The sequence below is a fragment of the Arabidopsis thaliana genome, chromosome 5 (assembly GCF_000001735.4).
Source record: "Arabidopsis thaliana chromosome 5, partial sequence".
In the NCBI taxonomy this organism is placed as follows: domain Eukaryota; kingdom Viridiplantae; phylum Streptophyta; class Magnoliopsida; order Brassicales; family Brassicaceae; genus Arabidopsis; species Arabidopsis thaliana.
The window spans coordinates 1286565-1302971 of NC_003076.8; the positions used below are offsets into that span (position 1 = coordinate 1286565).

Here is a 16407-nt window from a genome sequence, read left to right on the forward strand (position 1 = left end):
TACTAGAACACAGTCCTACTTTGAAACACCAAAAAAGAGTAGAAATTCAACGCAAATTGTGAAGAACACACAGAACAAACCACACAATATGTACTAGCACAAACCAGAATTAAACATTTAACAATATGTACTCAACAAACCAGAATGCTATATCTACTAGACTACTAGTAGTATAGAACCATAATTGCACATTAACGAAATATAAAAATATATAATCATCCATAATTATTTATTGTATTTTGGAATGAATCTAAATTTAAGCCTAAGCCTAGTAATGAGTGAGAGCATTGGTTATTGAATCGAACGAATCATTGCAAAGAGCCAAAGATCCAAAATTTGCAACAAAAACAAAAACTCTACCAAGTGAAGAAGAAAGAGAAGTGTCACATCTCTCTCTCTATCTCTTTGATCCAAACAAATTCCCTCATATATCTCTGCTCTCTCTTCCCAATATTCTTCCTTTTTCTTCAATCGAGATTTTATCGCTTTTTGATTCGAGAATTTCGAAATCGGAACCCACCACCACCACCCTCCATCGTCGCCAACAGATCCAACGGTTCTCTGATTATTTTTATTTGAAAATTGTCTTCTTTGTTCTCCCTCTCGCTGGGTTTGATTCTGAGATTGATTAATCTAAATGGGTCGCATCGAGATTTAGAAGAAAAGGGAAATGTTGGCAATGGAGAAAGAATTTGATTCAAAGCTTGTTCTTCAAGGGAACTCATCCAACGGTGCTAATGTTTCTAGAAGCAAAAGCTTCTCCTTTAAAGCTCCTCAAGAAAATTTCACCAGCCATGATTTCGAATTTGGCAAGATCTATGGTGTTGGTTCTTACTCTAAGGTTTCTATTTTCATTACTATTTTCTATTGTGGCTTTGATTCATGAACCCAGCTCGATTCTCTGGTTGATTTTTTTGTTGCAATGTGGTGTTGATATTGGAAAGGATTGGTTTTTGACCTGTGGGTGATTCATATTAGGTTGTTAGGGCAAAGAAGAAGGAAACTGGAACTGTGTATGCTTTAAAGATTATGGACAAAAAGTTTATCACCAAGGAGAATAAAACTGCTTATGTGAAATTGGAAAGGATTGTTCTTGATCAACTTGAACATCCTGGGATCATTAAACTTTACTTCACGTTTCAAGACACATCCTCACTATGTAGGTATTTCTAATTCTAATGAACATTCCTGTGCTTGAACATTCTGTAGTTGATTGATTTTTCTTATTTCTGCTCGGTATGCTTTTGGTAGATATGGCACTTGAATCTTGTGAGGGTGGCGAGCTTTTCGACCAAATAACCAGAGTAAGATGATCGCTGAATCTTGGGAGATTGATTCATTCAATGTTGTCGGAATTTGACATAACATCATGGTTCCTTTTTTTGTGCAGAAAGGTCGGCTATCGGAGGATGAAGCTCGGTTCTACACTGCAGAAGTTGTGGATGCTCTTGAGTATATACATAGTATGGGACTGATTCATCGAGATATTAAGGTAGTTTCTCTTTCGAATAGCTTCTCTTTTATGGTCTTAACAATAGCTGTGCTAAGTGTTTTTCTTGAAATGGTAGCCGGAGAATCTGTTGCTGACTTCAGATGGACACATTAAGATTGCGGATTTTGGAAGTGTAAAGCCGATGCAGGATAGCCAGATCACAGTTCTACCTAATGCAGCTTCTGGTAACATGACCGTCCATAATCCTTTCTGGTATCTCTGAGCTTTAAGGTCTTATCAATAATTATTGTCAGATTCTGCTTTAAGCCTGTCTCTGTAAAACTGGTGACGTATACAGACGATAAGGCGTGCACTTTTGTCGGGACTGCTGCATATGTTCCTCCAGAAGTTCTCAACTCCTCTCCCGCAACTTTCGGGTAAGAGTTTTCTGTTTCTGTAATTTGCGTTTTGGTTTTGTGGATTGCGATGCCTCTCTTACTTTGTACAATTTCTTTGGTACTCTGTGGAACACCAGGAATGATCTTTGGGCTCTCGGCTGCACTCTCTATCAGATGCTTTCGGGGACTTCCCCATTTAAAGATGCAAGTGAATGGCTGATTTTCCAAAGAATTATAGCCAGAGATATAAAGTTCCCAAATCATTTTTCAGAAGCAGCAAGAGACCTCATCGACCGGTTGCTGGTAAGATGCATCAAAAGCCGTTGTCACCAATCAAATGATATGGCAGTAACTCTTTAAATGTGCGATTCTCTCAGGATACCGAGCCAAGCAGAAGGCCAGGTGCTGGCTCAGAAGGTTATGTTGCTCTTAAGAGACATCCTTTCTTTAATGGAGTTGACTGGAAGAATCTAAGGTCCCAGACTCCTCCAAAACTAGCTCCAGATCCTGCGGTATGTCTCCTCATGTACTTTGGAATTATGAGGCCCTTTATTATCATTATTGTTTTACTCGGTTATTAAGTCAATTTTTTTACATCTGATGCAGTCTCAGACAGCATCTCCCGAGAGGGATGACACACATGGTTCTCCATGGAACCTGACACATATTGGAGATTCTTTAGCCACACAGAACGAGGGGCACAGTGCTCCTCCTACATCTTCTGAATCATCGGGTTCCATAACTCGACTTGCTTCAATAGACTCTTTTGATTCAAGATGGTGGGGGCATTTAAGCTTCATTTGTTTTCTGGGCAGCAACCTTGTTCAAAGCTCCTAAAACTATACTTCAGTTAGACAATCTGCTAATTTTTTTCTTGTGAATATTTGATAAACAGGCAACAGTTTTTAGAGCCAGGAGAATCGGTTCTGATGATATCAGCGGTGAAGAAGCTTCAGAAAATAACGAGCAAGAAGGTGCAGCTAATACTCACCAACAAACCCAAGCTGATCTATGTCGACCCGTCAAAACTAGTTGTGAAAGGAAACATTATATGGTCTGATAACTCGAATGACCTCAACGTTGTAGTCACTAGCCCTTCACATTTCAAGATTTGCACGGTACTCATCATTTCCCTATTCTTCTATCCACCAAAGATCAAAGATGATGAAACTGAAATTGTGACCTCTTCTTGCATTTGTGCAGCCAAAGAAGGTTTTATCATTTGAAGACGCAAAACAGAGAGCTTCAGTGTGGAAAAAGGCAATCGAGACTCTTCAGAACCGCTGAGACAAACTCCACTGAAGAATGGTTCTGTTAATTTCCTCGTTGGTGTTTTGTCTTTCCTTCAAGATTTTAAACTGACCAAACTCCATTCTTCATATGTTTTTTCTATTTCACGCATCCTTGAAAAGACCAGTTGGACACAAAACTGAAAAACTGCTTTTTGAATCCTTTGTATAAGTCAAACAAATGTATTACAAGGTTAAAGTTACATGAGATACTGAATTCAAGCATGAGTGCTCCTTTCACAAAACCGTGGTAAGTTGGTAACAACAGTGTTGAAACATCAAGTATGTGAAAAGATAAGAAGAAAAGCAGTAGACTTGTTGGATTTTGCTAGGCATTGCTCTCTTTGACAGCAAGAGGTTCATACCATTGAGGACCAAAGCCAGCAGCTTTTCTTGCTTCAGCATTAAAAGGCGGTTTCAACGGTCCTCTGAAATGCTCCCTTACAACCGAATGAAACTTGTTGATTATCTCTTCATTGCTATCATCTGATTCTTTGCTGCTGATGGTGAATTCAGGATCCTTGGACCGTTCACATAGATACTTAAACCATTTTACTCCAGCTGCACAGTGAGTGATTTCTTCAGGGTACACAACTTTCTCTAGTAAATCTGCTGTCTCGTTATCGCCTCCATTCCTAAACCGAGATATCGTTGTGGGCAGTACATCAAGCCCTCTAGCCTGCAAATATACTATTTTAGTGACTAAGAGGCAATCAAAACAGAGTAAGTTACAAGAAGTTGAAATGGTTTCTCACCTCGTGAACGCAATGCTCTATAGCCAAACGAGCCAAAAGATCGTGAGATGTGGCAGTAGCAGAGTCCCAAAGACCGTCATGAGCAGGCAATGCACCGTAACTAGAACCAATTTCCTCAAGCCGAGCTGCAAGCAAAGTGAAGTGACGACCTTCGTCCTGAGCAACACGAACAAAATCCGTAAAGAAGTCTCTTGGCATCTTCTCTTGCTTGCCAAAACGAGCAATTATATCCTGCAGATTGATTAAACATTCCCCAGAATCAGCAAAAATGCAAAACCTTTAAGATAGATAATCATCATCATCATCACAGTTCAAAAATCAATCCTTTTACCCAAGATAAGTCAATAGCCCAACTTTCAGTATGAGCAAGACTATGAACAATTGCTTGCCTGCTCTGTAAGCTACCAGCTCTTCCCAGCTTCGGCATCAAACTTGGAGACACCAGTTTCACCGGAAGTCGAGCCGGTCTGTCCGGGACGGGGAAGTCGACGGTGGGATCGTAGGGTTCGGCGATTGCACCTTGAAGCCATTTCACGGCTATCGAATCGCCAAGTCGTGCTTTTTCGTGCGGGTCTGATGTGTTCAGAATCCTGATCGCCGATTCAATTAGGGTTTCGCAATCCATCTCTATATTTCCTTCTAGTTTTTCCCGGCGGCGAGATGTGTAAAAGAAAAAAAAAAACATTTCAACGACGTCGAGCGTAGATAGCACGCGCAACATAGAGCGCGTCGATAAGTCTCGTCCTCAACCAAAATGTCTTCGGTTTTTTACATTTTAATCTACCAATAGGAATTATTTGATAAGGTATATTTTTTTTTACAAGCAAATTGTAACATGCATGCATTAGTGGAGAAAAAAAGCCATGGGCTTGTCTTCTTCTTTTTTTTTTTTTGTCAATTAGGGCTTGTCTTCTTCTCAACGTCTCTTCTTTGTATATGGCCATCGAAAACGAAACAACAATTATTTTTCTTTGTTCTTTTAGATATATTCCTATAGGTTACACAACAACATTGACAAGCACAAGGAGGATTCATGCTTATGTTCTTTTTCTATTACTTTTAGTCTAGGAAGACAAGTAATGTTGTTATTGGTTTCTGATATAACTTGAATCGGAACGTAGGACCACCAGTAATTTTTAACTCGTTCTGTTCTAATATCTACTTTAGTGTAAAGATTATTAAGAGCAAACACAAAACGGTGCTCTAATTTTATTTTATTTTTCCCTTAATCTTGTAGACTCGTAGGACCACCAGTAATTTTTCTGTTTTTAAAAAAGGCTCCACAATCTAACAATAAAACTGATTGCATTCAAAGGCAATGTCAGAGAGTTTGACACATCAATATATTTTTGTGTAAATTATAGTCGACATGCATATCAATTACGATCTGCGAACACACATGAAATTTATTGTTGAGTCTTACTCATAAATGGGTATGCCACAATAATGTAATTCTGACAAAATAAATGCACCAACTTGAATACACACTCTTTTGTTACTGTTCTAAAATATCAACCTCTACACACCAATTGGTCGTTTACTAGTCAATTCTACAATCAAATTGTAAAAAATAAAATAAAATACAAAACAACGCCAATTAAACATGCTTTAATTATTTATTTCAAATTTTAAAAAATAAAAATCAATCGTCGACTATAGCCGTCTAAACATTCCAAATAATCCAAAGTTCGAAATATTGCCTGATAAAGAAACATTTCATATAATAATTGATTGACAAATATATTAAAAAGAATCGATCTTGTTATTTTCTGCTTACTTGTGATCAATCAACACGAACGAAGCTCATGGTATCGTCGTTGATCCAATCATACTTCTCAACGAATGGATTAGGGATTCTCGACAATTCCGGATATCGATCAACTGAATCTTCCCAAACATTCTTATCATCAAGATCCTTTAGAACCTCCCAAACACAATTATTAGACTCGAATCCAGCTCCCATACTCATCATTAGTATCTTCTCACCTTTCTTTAGTCTGTTCTTAGCTTCCATGTAGCCAAGAACATACCATAAACCACCAGAAGATGTGTTCCCGAACCTATGAAGCGCCATTCTCGCTGGCTCGATGTCGAATTCCGTGAGCCCTAAGCTTTTCCCAACTCCTTCGATAATCGCTCTTCCTCCCGGGTGAATACAGAAATGTTGCAACCCTGTTTTTAGGTTTAGACCTATCCCTGAGCTCGCGGGCTCTCTTTTCGCGGAGGTTCTTCGTTTAAGCGCGCGAACTATTGCATAGCGGATCAGTTCCTTGACAGGCAAGACTCTAGGGAGGAGAACTTGGAGGTTCTTGGTTAGGGCTCGAGCTGCGGCTTTTTTTAGGTATTTGGTTAAGAGAAAGCCTGGATGACCATCTCTGTCCTCCATTTGTATGCAGCACGAGTAGGCCTCGTCGTCTGAGCCAACATGAGCCCGGACCACTGTCACGAGCTTCATCAAAGCCTGGTTCTTGAACCTAGCTGCGTTGGTTAACAGAACAGAGCTTCCTCCGGCACGGAAGAGACAGTTTGAGAGCATCATTGACCTATCTTTACCGCAGTACCAGTGAGGACCCATTGTCTCGGTGCTAACCACGAGTGCGAGAGCGTTTTCACGAGTTTCGAACATCCTTTGCACGATATCTATCGATATAACGCTCGCGCTACACCCTAGTCCCGAGAGATTGTAGGATTTGATGTCTTCTCTCATCTTGTATCTGTTGATGACTCGTGAGGTTAGGGAAGGAGATGGAGCGAAGAGTGAGACGTTGACAACGAGAATATCAATGTCTGAAGGAGAGATTGAGCCTTTTGTCTTGTGGAAAAGCTTGTCGAGAGTGTCGAACATGATCTCGTCCATTTCGGAGTGAGCGTCAAGGAGAGTAGGAGAGTCTTCTCTACCTTCAAGCACATTTCTTGGGCCGTACGTTTCCTCTCCTATCCCGGAACTAGCCATAGTACGAAGGAGAAACCTGTACTCTTCAAGACCCAAGTTCTTGTTTCGTTGAACGACCTTAGCACAAGTCTCGGTGTCGAGTTTTCTCTCTTCCATGCCCTTGTAGCACTCGTAGTGAAGCATGTAGCAGTTTCTCTGGTTTCTTCTTTTGAAAACAAACTTGAAGATGTAGAAAACGAAGAGAGTGGAGAGTAGGAGAAGAGAAGAGAGTGAGAAGAGCTCCATGGAAGAAAGAAACAGAGAGTAGAGAAGGAAAGAGAGTGAGTGAGAATTAAGTGAATTGTGTTATCAAATTGTGTCAAAGTTGCAGGAAATGTACGGATTTTATAGAGTTAAGTGATATGGTCACTGGTCAGTTTTTTGTTTTCAAAATATATTTTTTTCTACACCCGTTGTAAATTAATTTTGTGACTTTTGTCATAGACCTATTAACTCCTTTACCAACTACTTTTTTTGCTTTTTGGGAAAATTTTGTTGCGTATAAAAATATATCAAAATATCACTGTGACGTACCTTTCTGTATGATAATTTCGTATGAATATTGACTATATATCCTTTTGGATGAATTTCAAGGTTTATCCTATAAAAAGAAATGAATTAAGTTTTAACTCTGTAGGATCGTTCATACTTTGATTTAAATATATAAATTTGGTACTGGCCTAGTACTACGAACGATCAACATCTTAAAATTGGTGTGCTATGCTTAGGAGCGGTTGGGACTGTTTAATTTTTGTTTTTTTTTGGGGTGTGTTTAGACTTTAGTGCAAGAACTACGTACACATCGGTGGCTTATGTTTAATTAGGAGTTCAAAGCTATTCTCCATGATATCGCTTATTTAAGTGAATCTTTTTCTTCTTCAATTTTGTCCCTAGATTGGACGATGTTGTTGCCGATTCCATGGCCAAAGTCGGCACTTGTTGCAGCAAACTCTTCTTCCTTCAATTGAGTGTAGTTCACCTTTCTTATAATCCAAGTTTAGTCTGTTCAAAAAAGAAGGTGAAAGGAATACAGCAATATTTATGGTAAATTGCCAAATGCGTTTGGAAAACAATAAACACATCAATGAAACCAAATATATCGCATAATTAATCCTTTCACCAACCAAACCCAATAATTAATAAGTTTTGATGACTCGATACCTCTCATGACAACGTTGCTTCGAGTTTGAAATTCGATACTCTAGATAGTTTTAGAGAGATCGTAACATCGAAACCTCCATGCTTAAATGTCTCTTTGTGGTTGATGGATAAAAGCAACTAAGCAAGTAGGTAGTAGGAGTGGAGCATCCATCTGTCAGTTAGTCCCATACGACATGTATCTTCATCATCATTCACATCTCCAATGTTTTGATTAATTATTAACATTATCTTATTTTTGGGTCGATTTTTTTTATATATTTTTTTCTCCATATTTTCAACATTTACGTAGTTAAGTTGTTTTCAACTTTCATACTCTATACTATACATTATACACTATACCCTACTCCATATCCAATCTATTAAAAATTAGGTATATCCACCAATTTATTTCGATTGGTTGTGATGATATAGTAACAAATGAGTAATGTCTCATGACCCTTTTCTAGTTTATTTTTTTTCTTCAATTCCAGCCTGTCACATATTTACTATGGTGTGTAACTCGTCCTTGTATTGCATCATAAGTCATAACATTGTGATGTATATTTGTGACAAAAAAGATTATGAAACCATTGTACTAAAATTTGACAAACTAATCAATGCTAGGCTAGTGGTTCAAGTATTTATTATGAAACTAGGGTTTGAAATTTTTCATTGCGATTATTATTTTTATTTTTTTAGATTTGCGATTTCAACTATGGTTGGCCATTGTGAACATTTTAAATGGCAAACGATATCCTTTAAAAAAAAAAAAAACTTTTCAAGATTAATCTGAATTTAGTCCGGAAAACCTTAGTTACCCAAAAACAAAATAAATTTGATCCATATAAAAAAAAGTGATTCATTTCCCTTTAATGTATCTATTTATATTCCTTTCCACACTATTTGCAGTGAAAATTAAATTCAGTTATAAAGCAGTGGTCAGTTACAACTGCAAGGGATAATAGTTTTGATTGGTTGTGAATTGTGATGATTCAAACTTTTGTTTCACCTCACAGTTTTGTCTTCAAATTCAGTCTGTGACGAAGTTATTTATTCATCTGTTCATTTACTACACTATGACAAAATTTTGTGAAAGTCTAGTGAATTAAGTCTTTTTTTTAACTCCACAGTATAATTATTTTCTAGTATTAATAACATATATAAACAAAAACATTTAAAAGAAATTATAAATTCTGTTGTGGTTCTCAGACTCCAAATTGACCAAAACTTCAATCGAATCACTATCCCAAATTGTGTGTGTCTCTCTCTCTCTCGCTGACACTTGTATGAGTAATGTGATCGAAGAAGTAGAGAAAGACATATCAAAAGAAAAACAAACACTTGACTCGGGTTCCTTCAACTTCGATAATTAATGAAAATCAAGCTAAGCCAATGGTAACCAAAATTTTAAAATTTGATCTGATCTTAAGCAGCTGCCAATCCAATTGAACCGTTTTACACCAATCAGAATCAGTCCAGTTTTAAACTCAAACATTACTTGTTTTTTTTTTTTTTTTTTTTATCGTCATGGACTCAGCAAAATCAAAGGCGGATAAAAGCGACATAATAATGTTGTGTGTGTTGTGTAATAAATTTCACATATACTACTATATAAAAATAAATGGATTGACTTTTCGACACGATTAAACACGAAGGACATGAGAGTCAACAGCAGACGTACAAGAATATACGATCGACGGCTCAAAATTGATAGTAAGAATTTAGATAAAAAGGGGTCCAAAGCCAACTAGAAAATTAAAGAGAGCAAGTATACAACGTATTGAAACAACACTCTTGGCATCTTTTAATTTATGTGATGTTGTCCCCAACTTGACACAATCTCTTACTCTTCATAATTCATATATTTAATACTTCAATCAATTAACACTCCTCACGTCCAAGTTTTTTCTTTTTTTGAGTTTCTTGGAACTGATGATAATAATAGCTGTTGTCGTCTCAATAATCCTATTATCAGTTTTCGTTACAACAAATTCGTTAAGAAATTTGTACATAACTTTCAATCTTTAGTCATTTCATCAACCAACAAAAATAAAATAACAAATCTAACGTTCTCAATGAAGCCAGCAACCTGCAGCAGACTCTAGTCTATACATGATCGCATTGCCTATACAAGAAGTTAGTTCCCGAAGCGCACCCACTTTCCAAAACGCTCTTGGTTTGGCGGTTTTGTACCGCCTTTTTATGGGGTTTTATTGATGATTCTGTTCCTCATTGGTGTTTGCTATGCCTTACTCTGTCAAAAAAAATACACACAGGTTCTTCATTTTTGGTCAATCTGGTGAAAACTTGGTCTCTCATTCAGCTGTGAAATAGCTGTCGTAGACGCATAGATTATCAAACGCTTCAAAGTTTGTTTTCAACCCGAGAAATTGGTTCCCGATTCGAGCACAACCCGCATCAGGCCATCTACACGTTCCTTCTCTTGTACGCAACGGACACACTGCTTCACACACATTTTGTTCAGTAACCGATGAGATAGATTCTGAGACATCTGTGGTGTTGTCCTCAGATTGTTTTTGGGGAATTGAGTGTGAACATTTCTGAGGCCCGTCTTCTACTTCAACTGTGCAATCTCCGTTTCTTGTGAATTTAACTTTGCAGCCGAGTGACTGCACAGCTCGTGATATGACTGCACGCTCTTTTGTAGCCCTCTTTGCTGATTCTCTAGCTGCACGGCTTATATCTCTCTCGTTCAGTAACTCTTCGTTCAATGACTCCATTGCAGAAGATAACTCATCTACCTTTCTCTCTGCTTCTTCTTTTTCCTGTTCAAATTTTTTCGACCCGACACAAGAAACAATCAGAGGCCAAGCATGTTAATTGACTAGAATGTCCAGTCAAATATAAACTTTTAAGAAAAAAATATTTTGCAAGGATAGGTCACCTTCTTCATTTCTGAATACTTAACAGTCATGGCTCTACATTGGTCTTCGGTTTCTGTGACGTTCGGCTCCACAGGGCAGGCCCACCGGAGATGGAACTGGGGCCAGAGAGTTGGGGCTAGAGCTGCTGCAGGAGGTAATAATGGGCCATCATATCTTGAAGGATCATAAAATGGGTTACAGTGGACATGAGAAGTTCCACTGGAGGAACGCAAATCAGCCAAGTAGGCCCAAATGCATCCACAGGTTTCAGAAATCCCACATTGCTGCCTCTCTTTTTCACTGCAATTTATCAAGAAAGTGTTAATATATATACTAAAGTGACTCATGGTCACTTCCTGCACGACCTAGGAACTTTCAATTATACAGAGTTGCTCCAACTCACCCAGAAACAATTATCTTACATATGATGAATTTCTGACTATACAAACTAAACTACAGAAAAGAAAAGTTTTAACTGAGAGGTTACCTATTGCACAAAAAGTTCCCAAAACGACACGAAAGCAAGCAGTCTATGAAATCTACCAGAAAAGTCTGAAACAAAATATTGATGGTTAGAGATTACTTTTAAAACAAAATTTCACCATGACAGCTCTTAACAGTATATACATACCGGAGAAAACTCGAAAGCAGAAGGATACATCCGCATTAGCTGTGAAATGCAATCAAGCCACTGCAAACACCATAAACGTGAACATGATATAATCTTAGGCTCCACTCAGCTATCGTAAGTAGATTTTCCAAATCAAAAGGAATAACATAATTGCAGGTAATAGCTGGTCACCTGCAAAAATATAGGAGAATAGTTGTTCAGCCCATATGAAGAGCTAGAGGATTGAGCAGCTGCTGATCCTGGAGATTGCCGCACTGGAGATGAAGGAAAACTTCGAGCAGAAGAAGACTGAATTGGTAATTCAAAATTACCAGATTCAGACACGTTTGGCATTCCCACCCGATCCGAAAATGGGTGACCAAATGATAACCAATCCTTTTCGACAAGAGCCTGATGTGAAGTCAGAACAGTAGGAAAGACTACATAAGACAATGGTGCATCAAACAAAAATCTTATAAGGGCTGCTTATGCAGTTGAATCAGCTGGCAAGAACACCACCCACAATATCAAGTTACAATCCTAAACTTGAAGTTGATAAGGAATTAAGTAAATTCAGTCACAACAAGATCGAGAAGCCCCAAGAAACCCAAACTATATATAGCACGAGGAATACCTGAAACCCAGAAAATGTTCTGTAGTAAGGATCAAGCAATAAGCATGCAAGAGAAACCAGCTGAGTTGTTCTGTCCCATCCATCACTGCACAGTGACATCACAAGTCAGGATATAACAAAAAATCTACTGAGAATAGTTAACTACCTGATGTAAATAAAAGTGCCTGCTTGAAACAAATGCATCTTTGTCTTATCACATATATAGCTAACCTGCAGTGCACAAGAACTGATGCTGACTCCATAGCAACACGTGCAGCAATCCATGCTACACCAGCTAAGATGCTCTGAATGTGACTCAACCAACCACTATCTCCAAGCACGGATACTGAAGCAGACATACTACTGAGATTACCTCCACCCCACGTCCAGCCACCATGCCTCTACAGATTTCACACAAAAAGAATTATCCACTTTAAGCAAGGGACGAAAAAAACTAAGTATGGTAAATCATGATGTAAGATATCTGTAAATTAATTTAGACGTTCTCCATGACATTGAAAAAGAAACTAAGGTTGCAAATATTAACTTGATAGATAATGTAAAATCATATCCACATGCTTAAGCTTAATTCAATTGAAGGATATCTGATTTAGTTACTGAAACCATTTAGATGTTGTGTGCTAGAAAACTTGGAAAGTGTCGTTGATATGTTAAGAAACTTTAACTGCTTTTGAAATTCTCTGCCAACTACAATTACTGAATTCCCTGGAATTCAATACTTACCAAGAATGATGACGTCCCATCGGATGATGTTGTACCATGCATATCTAAATAATCCCTAAGGCGGGAAAAGCTCTCTCTCATTGCATGTATGTTGTCTATCCCCAAAAAAACAATCTGAAGAAAAAACATTGTCAGTCAAAACAAGCAGTTCCAGAAGACAAAATATTGAGCTCCAAACCACTTTAGGCCATGTACAGACTTCAGATTGCAAATAATTTGAAGATGATTCTGAGCCTCCTCCCTTTGCTCCATTTGCTAATGCATTTTTCCTAGGTCTTGCATCTACGATATAAAGCTTCCTATGACATAAAAACAAAGGAGAGTACGTGAATATTTTTAATAACCAGGTATCAACATTCAACCACATTGCAGATATGAAACAGCAGAGTATTTTTTTATTCTAACCAAACAGACTTTTCTTAACATTTCAGAAAATAATCCCACGAGCAATGGGGTCAACAAGAGTGGTTATTTCAAAGTATATACATGTAATTTATGATTTTTAACACAAAAGCATGCGAGAAATGAAAACACAAAGAGGAGTCATGGTACTATGAGATGACAAAAAGAGCATCAGTAAATCAAATGTAAATTTTAACCAAACGACGGAAAATCAGAAGCTCACCTTCGTGCTCCCTTATGACCAGCTAATTGAGTGCAGAATGAAGCAACAAGTTTCTCATCAGAGTTACTGTAGAAAATGGGTGAAATATATCAAAACTTCAGAATCCATCATTTTAAGCACTTTGAGAATCCAAATAAGCAACTAAATTATCATGCACAAGTCTGGTCATAAAATTAAAACTTCTATATACCTCCTCATGTTCATCATCAGACCAACTAAAGGTTGTGATGAGCGAGCAATCACAGCTCCACTTCCTGCAATTGAGATAAAAAAAAGGAACATGTAAATGTGGAACTATGCCAACAAAGTTCAAACAGAAGTACCACAACCACTGCATATCTACCTGGATGACACCACGAGATCACAGGTAAGCGACATCTTGCCCGGAAAGTAGAAGTCTGGAGCAGCTCTTCATCACTGACAACAAACATTTGTAATGTTATTGTATGTCTATACTTCTCAAAAAGTTGAAACCAAAAAAGAAACAGTGGTTGCCAAGTAGCTAAAGAGAATCTTTGTGTGCAGTTTTCAATTCTCAATCTTTGATAGATACCATATTATGTTTTCATTCCTGTAAAAGGAATCAACGTCCTACCTAATGGATTTTGGAACCATCAAAGCAAACGGATAACTCTGGCACAAGTCATAATTTGAGTTTAAGTTAGTTATACGCCAAAGATCATTGGATAGAGTGAATGAACCGTCTTCAATCATATTCATTGACGCTCGTTGTGAACTTTTTCCGAGAAGGCGAAAATATTCATTAAGCAATCTTTCCTTTGGGTTTGTGTTACCGAATTGGGAAGGTCCGCATGTAAAAGCATAAAGATCCCATACTCTCTCTGGTTTGTTACACCTCAATAGCGTATCAACTACAGTATGTCTCTGCAAAAGTATGCCAACAGAATCATATAGGTTTCAAGGAGAAATGTAGAAATTAGCATAAGATGAAAAAAAATCAAAAGTTTCACCTGCTTGGTACCAGGTCGAAAACCATAGACAACTATTCTCATATCTTTTCCTGCAAAATGCACATGATTCATATGAAATGGTTTAAAACTAACATACAGAGGAACTATATAAAGCGGTAAAGAAAATCCCTTCAATCAACATGGGTGATGTCTACTGCCAAGATAATTACTTTCAGGTAAGAAACAAAGGTAGTAAAAGAGAAGGAACTAAATATCAAAGTGAATTTTGATATACACCGCAAGAAACTGAAAACCCAAATGAATCAAAATCGGTTTTAGCATAAGGTAATACGGAAACATACCAGTGACCTGTAAAAGTCGTGTCGGTGCATTCTCATTGTTGTGATATTTGTTTGATTGAACTTTCGGCGCCTACATACCAAAATTACATGCAGAAAACAGCATTAAAACCCACAGCCGAACTTCACCAAAACTAATCACAGTGTTAGATACAATGACTGACCAGTTTGTTAAACTTCTCGATAGCTACAAATGGAATTGTACCAAGTGGAACAAGCTTTCTGGTTCCTTCACTCTTCACAAAGAAAAACAAGGAATGCAGAAAATCAACAGCATTATTTACATGTGATGCACCACGAAAAGATTACAATGGGTTTACACAAAGAAGAAACAGAGGAAAGACAAGTCATACCAAAAACAGAATACGGAAATTTGATAACAAGAGGGTCCCTGCCTCATCGGTGTTAATGAGAATAACTCCACAAGCCTGAAATCAAAGCCATAAAGAACAAACACAACTTCAATTAAAGACCAAAACACAAGCAGCCCTCCACAATACAATTATGATGGACAAGTTCCAACAAACAGAAATTGATTTCTTGCTAAATTCCAAGAAACCTGAGTGATGCATTCCAATAAACTCTCAAATACAAAGCACAAAGCTTAGAAAACAGTGAGAATTAGAAGAAATTTTGAATTCGAAACATCCAATTTTGACCAAATCTAATGACATACCTCGAAGATGATCCTCTCAGATTCCAGCAAGCAATCCAAATTCGAATACGAGCCTGACCATGAAGCTGACTGAACCAAACCAATCAAAAGAGAACAAGTAAACATTAGGCCTCAATCGATTTTCCCCAAATTGAGCTTCTCAATAAAGAGATGGACAACAACGACAACAACAACAACACAAAACGATATACTCGTGTTGCTTGCTTAATTAGGTTAAGGAAAACGCGAGAGAGAAGCAAGAATTGATAGAAAAGTTACATCGAGTTTAGTCCATTCAAGCACGTCCCAGCTTCCGGTACCTTCCATCTTCTCCGACGAACATCGCAGCGATCGTGATCGCCCGGAGAGAGGTCTCAGCGCCGTCATGTAAAAAAGGAGAGAGAGAGAGGGGAGAGAGAGAGGTGGGAGAGACGGTGATTCGGCTTGGGGTTCACCGGCCGCTCAACGGTGGCAAAGGACGGATTTAGCACGCTGCCTTTTTGCCACAAAGACAATGAGACATCCAAATACGACGCTGTTTCCGTACGGCCAAAGTTTACGTTTCTCACCTTCTTTTTTTTTTCCTCTAAAATAATATTATTTCTCACCTATATAATAAGATTAGGAAAAGGAAATTTGTCTCTTTTTCATAAAATAAAAAGGAAATTTGTTGATTAAGAGTTTCTTAAAAAGGAAATATATTATTTCTCACCTTTATTGTTTTTTAATTCAACCTTAATATATAATGATGAGAGTTTGTTGATATAGTCCATTTATTAATGAAAGAGTTTAATGTAACTTTTGGTAATTAAATAGAGATTTCTTATTTTAACTCAATTAACAAAATATTTACAATATTTTTGATCTAAAACTATGAAATATCAACAGAAAATTAATTACATTTAATATATTTTAAAATATCCTAAAATGGATATTAGTAAATATTAACTAGTGTAATTGTATGATGACCCATTCTATAAAATATTACTAGTTGTATATTATCATCATATAATAATACTATCATCATACCAATATTTGTTTCTTAATGGTAGATATTTC

General features: G+C 37.4%; 4 protein-coding genes and 1 long non-coding RNA gene across 7 annotated transcripts; 2 read left to right on the forward strand and 3 right to left on the reverse strand.

Moving 5' to 3' along the window:
* Positions 1 to 278: 278 nt before the first annotated feature.
* On the forward strand, positions 279 to 3344 carry PDK1 (3'-phosphoinositide-dependent protein kinase 1). Of its 3 annotated transcripts, NM_120533.5 has the most exons (11): positions 281 to 841; positions 979 to 1159; positions 1252 to 1304; positions 1391 to 1492; positions 1569 to 1677; positions 1791 to 1869; positions 1968 to 2133; positions 2208 to 2342; positions 2437 to 2609; positions 2726 to 2948; positions 3034 to 3344. In NM_120533.5, exons 1-11 carry the CDS (start codon positions 671 to 673, stop codon positions 3115 to 3117), a joined length of 1476 nt encoding a protein of 491 aa, NP_568138.1. In that variant the 5' UTR covers positions 281 to 670; the 3' UTR covers positions 3118 to 3344. The 3 variants fall into 3 exon arrangements, with proteins under 3 accessions (NP_974730.1, NP_568138.1, NP_001330324.1); NM_203001.4 differs by having other exon boundaries at positions 279 to 841; positions 2437 to 2948; positions 3034 to 3343; NM_001342779.1 differs by having other exon boundaries at positions 282 to 841; positions 1968 to 2342; positions 2437 to 2948; positions 3034 to 3343.
* On the reverse strand, positions 3321 to 4540 carry AT5G04520 (3-oxoacyl-acyl-carrier synthase-like protein (Protein of unknown function DUF455)). The gene is made up of 3 exons (NM_120534.2): positions 4206 to 4540; positions 3875 to 4105; positions 3321 to 3798 (listed from the first exon to the last, which is right to left on the reverse strand). Exons 1-3 carry the CDS (start codon positions 4497 to 4499, stop codon positions 3448 to 3450), a joined length of 876 nt encoding a protein of 291 aa, NP_196072.1. The 5' UTR covers positions 4500 to 4540; the 3' UTR covers positions 3321 to 3447.
* A 525-nt stretch (positions 4541 to 5065) lies between these two features.
* KCS19 (3-ketoacyl-CoA synthase 19) lies at positions 5066 to 7159 on the reverse strand. Its single transcript, NM_120535.3, has one exon. It carries the CDS (start codon positions 7050 to 7052, stop codon positions 5658 to 5660), a length of 1395 nt encoding a protein of 464 aa, NP_196073.1. The 5' UTR covers positions 7053 to 7159; the 3' UTR covers positions 5066 to 5657.
* Positions 7160 to 7568: 409 nt separating this feature from the next.
* AT5G00970 lies at positions 7569 to 7775 on the forward strand. Its single transcript, NR_142466.1, has one exon. It is a non-coding gene; the product is annotated as an other RNA (long non-coding RNA).
* A 2016-nt stretch (positions 7776 to 9791) lies between these two features.
* Positions 9792 to 15913, reverse strand: MTM2 (Myotubularin-like phosphatases II superfamily). The gene is made up of 19 exons (NM_120536.5): positions 15628 to 15913; positions 15370 to 15438; positions 15047 to 15121; positions 14858 to 14929; positions 14697 to 14766; positions 14395 to 14444; positions 14019 to 14308; positions 13767 to 13840; positions 13614 to 13677; positions 13424 to 13489; positions 12998 to 13097; positions 12799 to 12912; positions 12286 to 12455; positions 12076 to 12160; positions 11634 to 11852; positions 11463 to 11522; positions 11319 to 11383; positions 10852 to 11131; positions 9792 to 10732 (listed from the first exon to the last, which is right to left on the reverse strand). The coding sequence occupies exons 1-19, from the start codon at positions 15733 to 15735 to the stop codon at positions 10262 to 10264; spliced, it is 2502 nt and encodes an 833-aa protein (NP_196074.2). The 5' UTR covers positions 15736 to 15913; the 3' UTR covers positions 9792 to 10261.
* Positions 15914 to 16407: the final 494 nt, after the last annotated feature.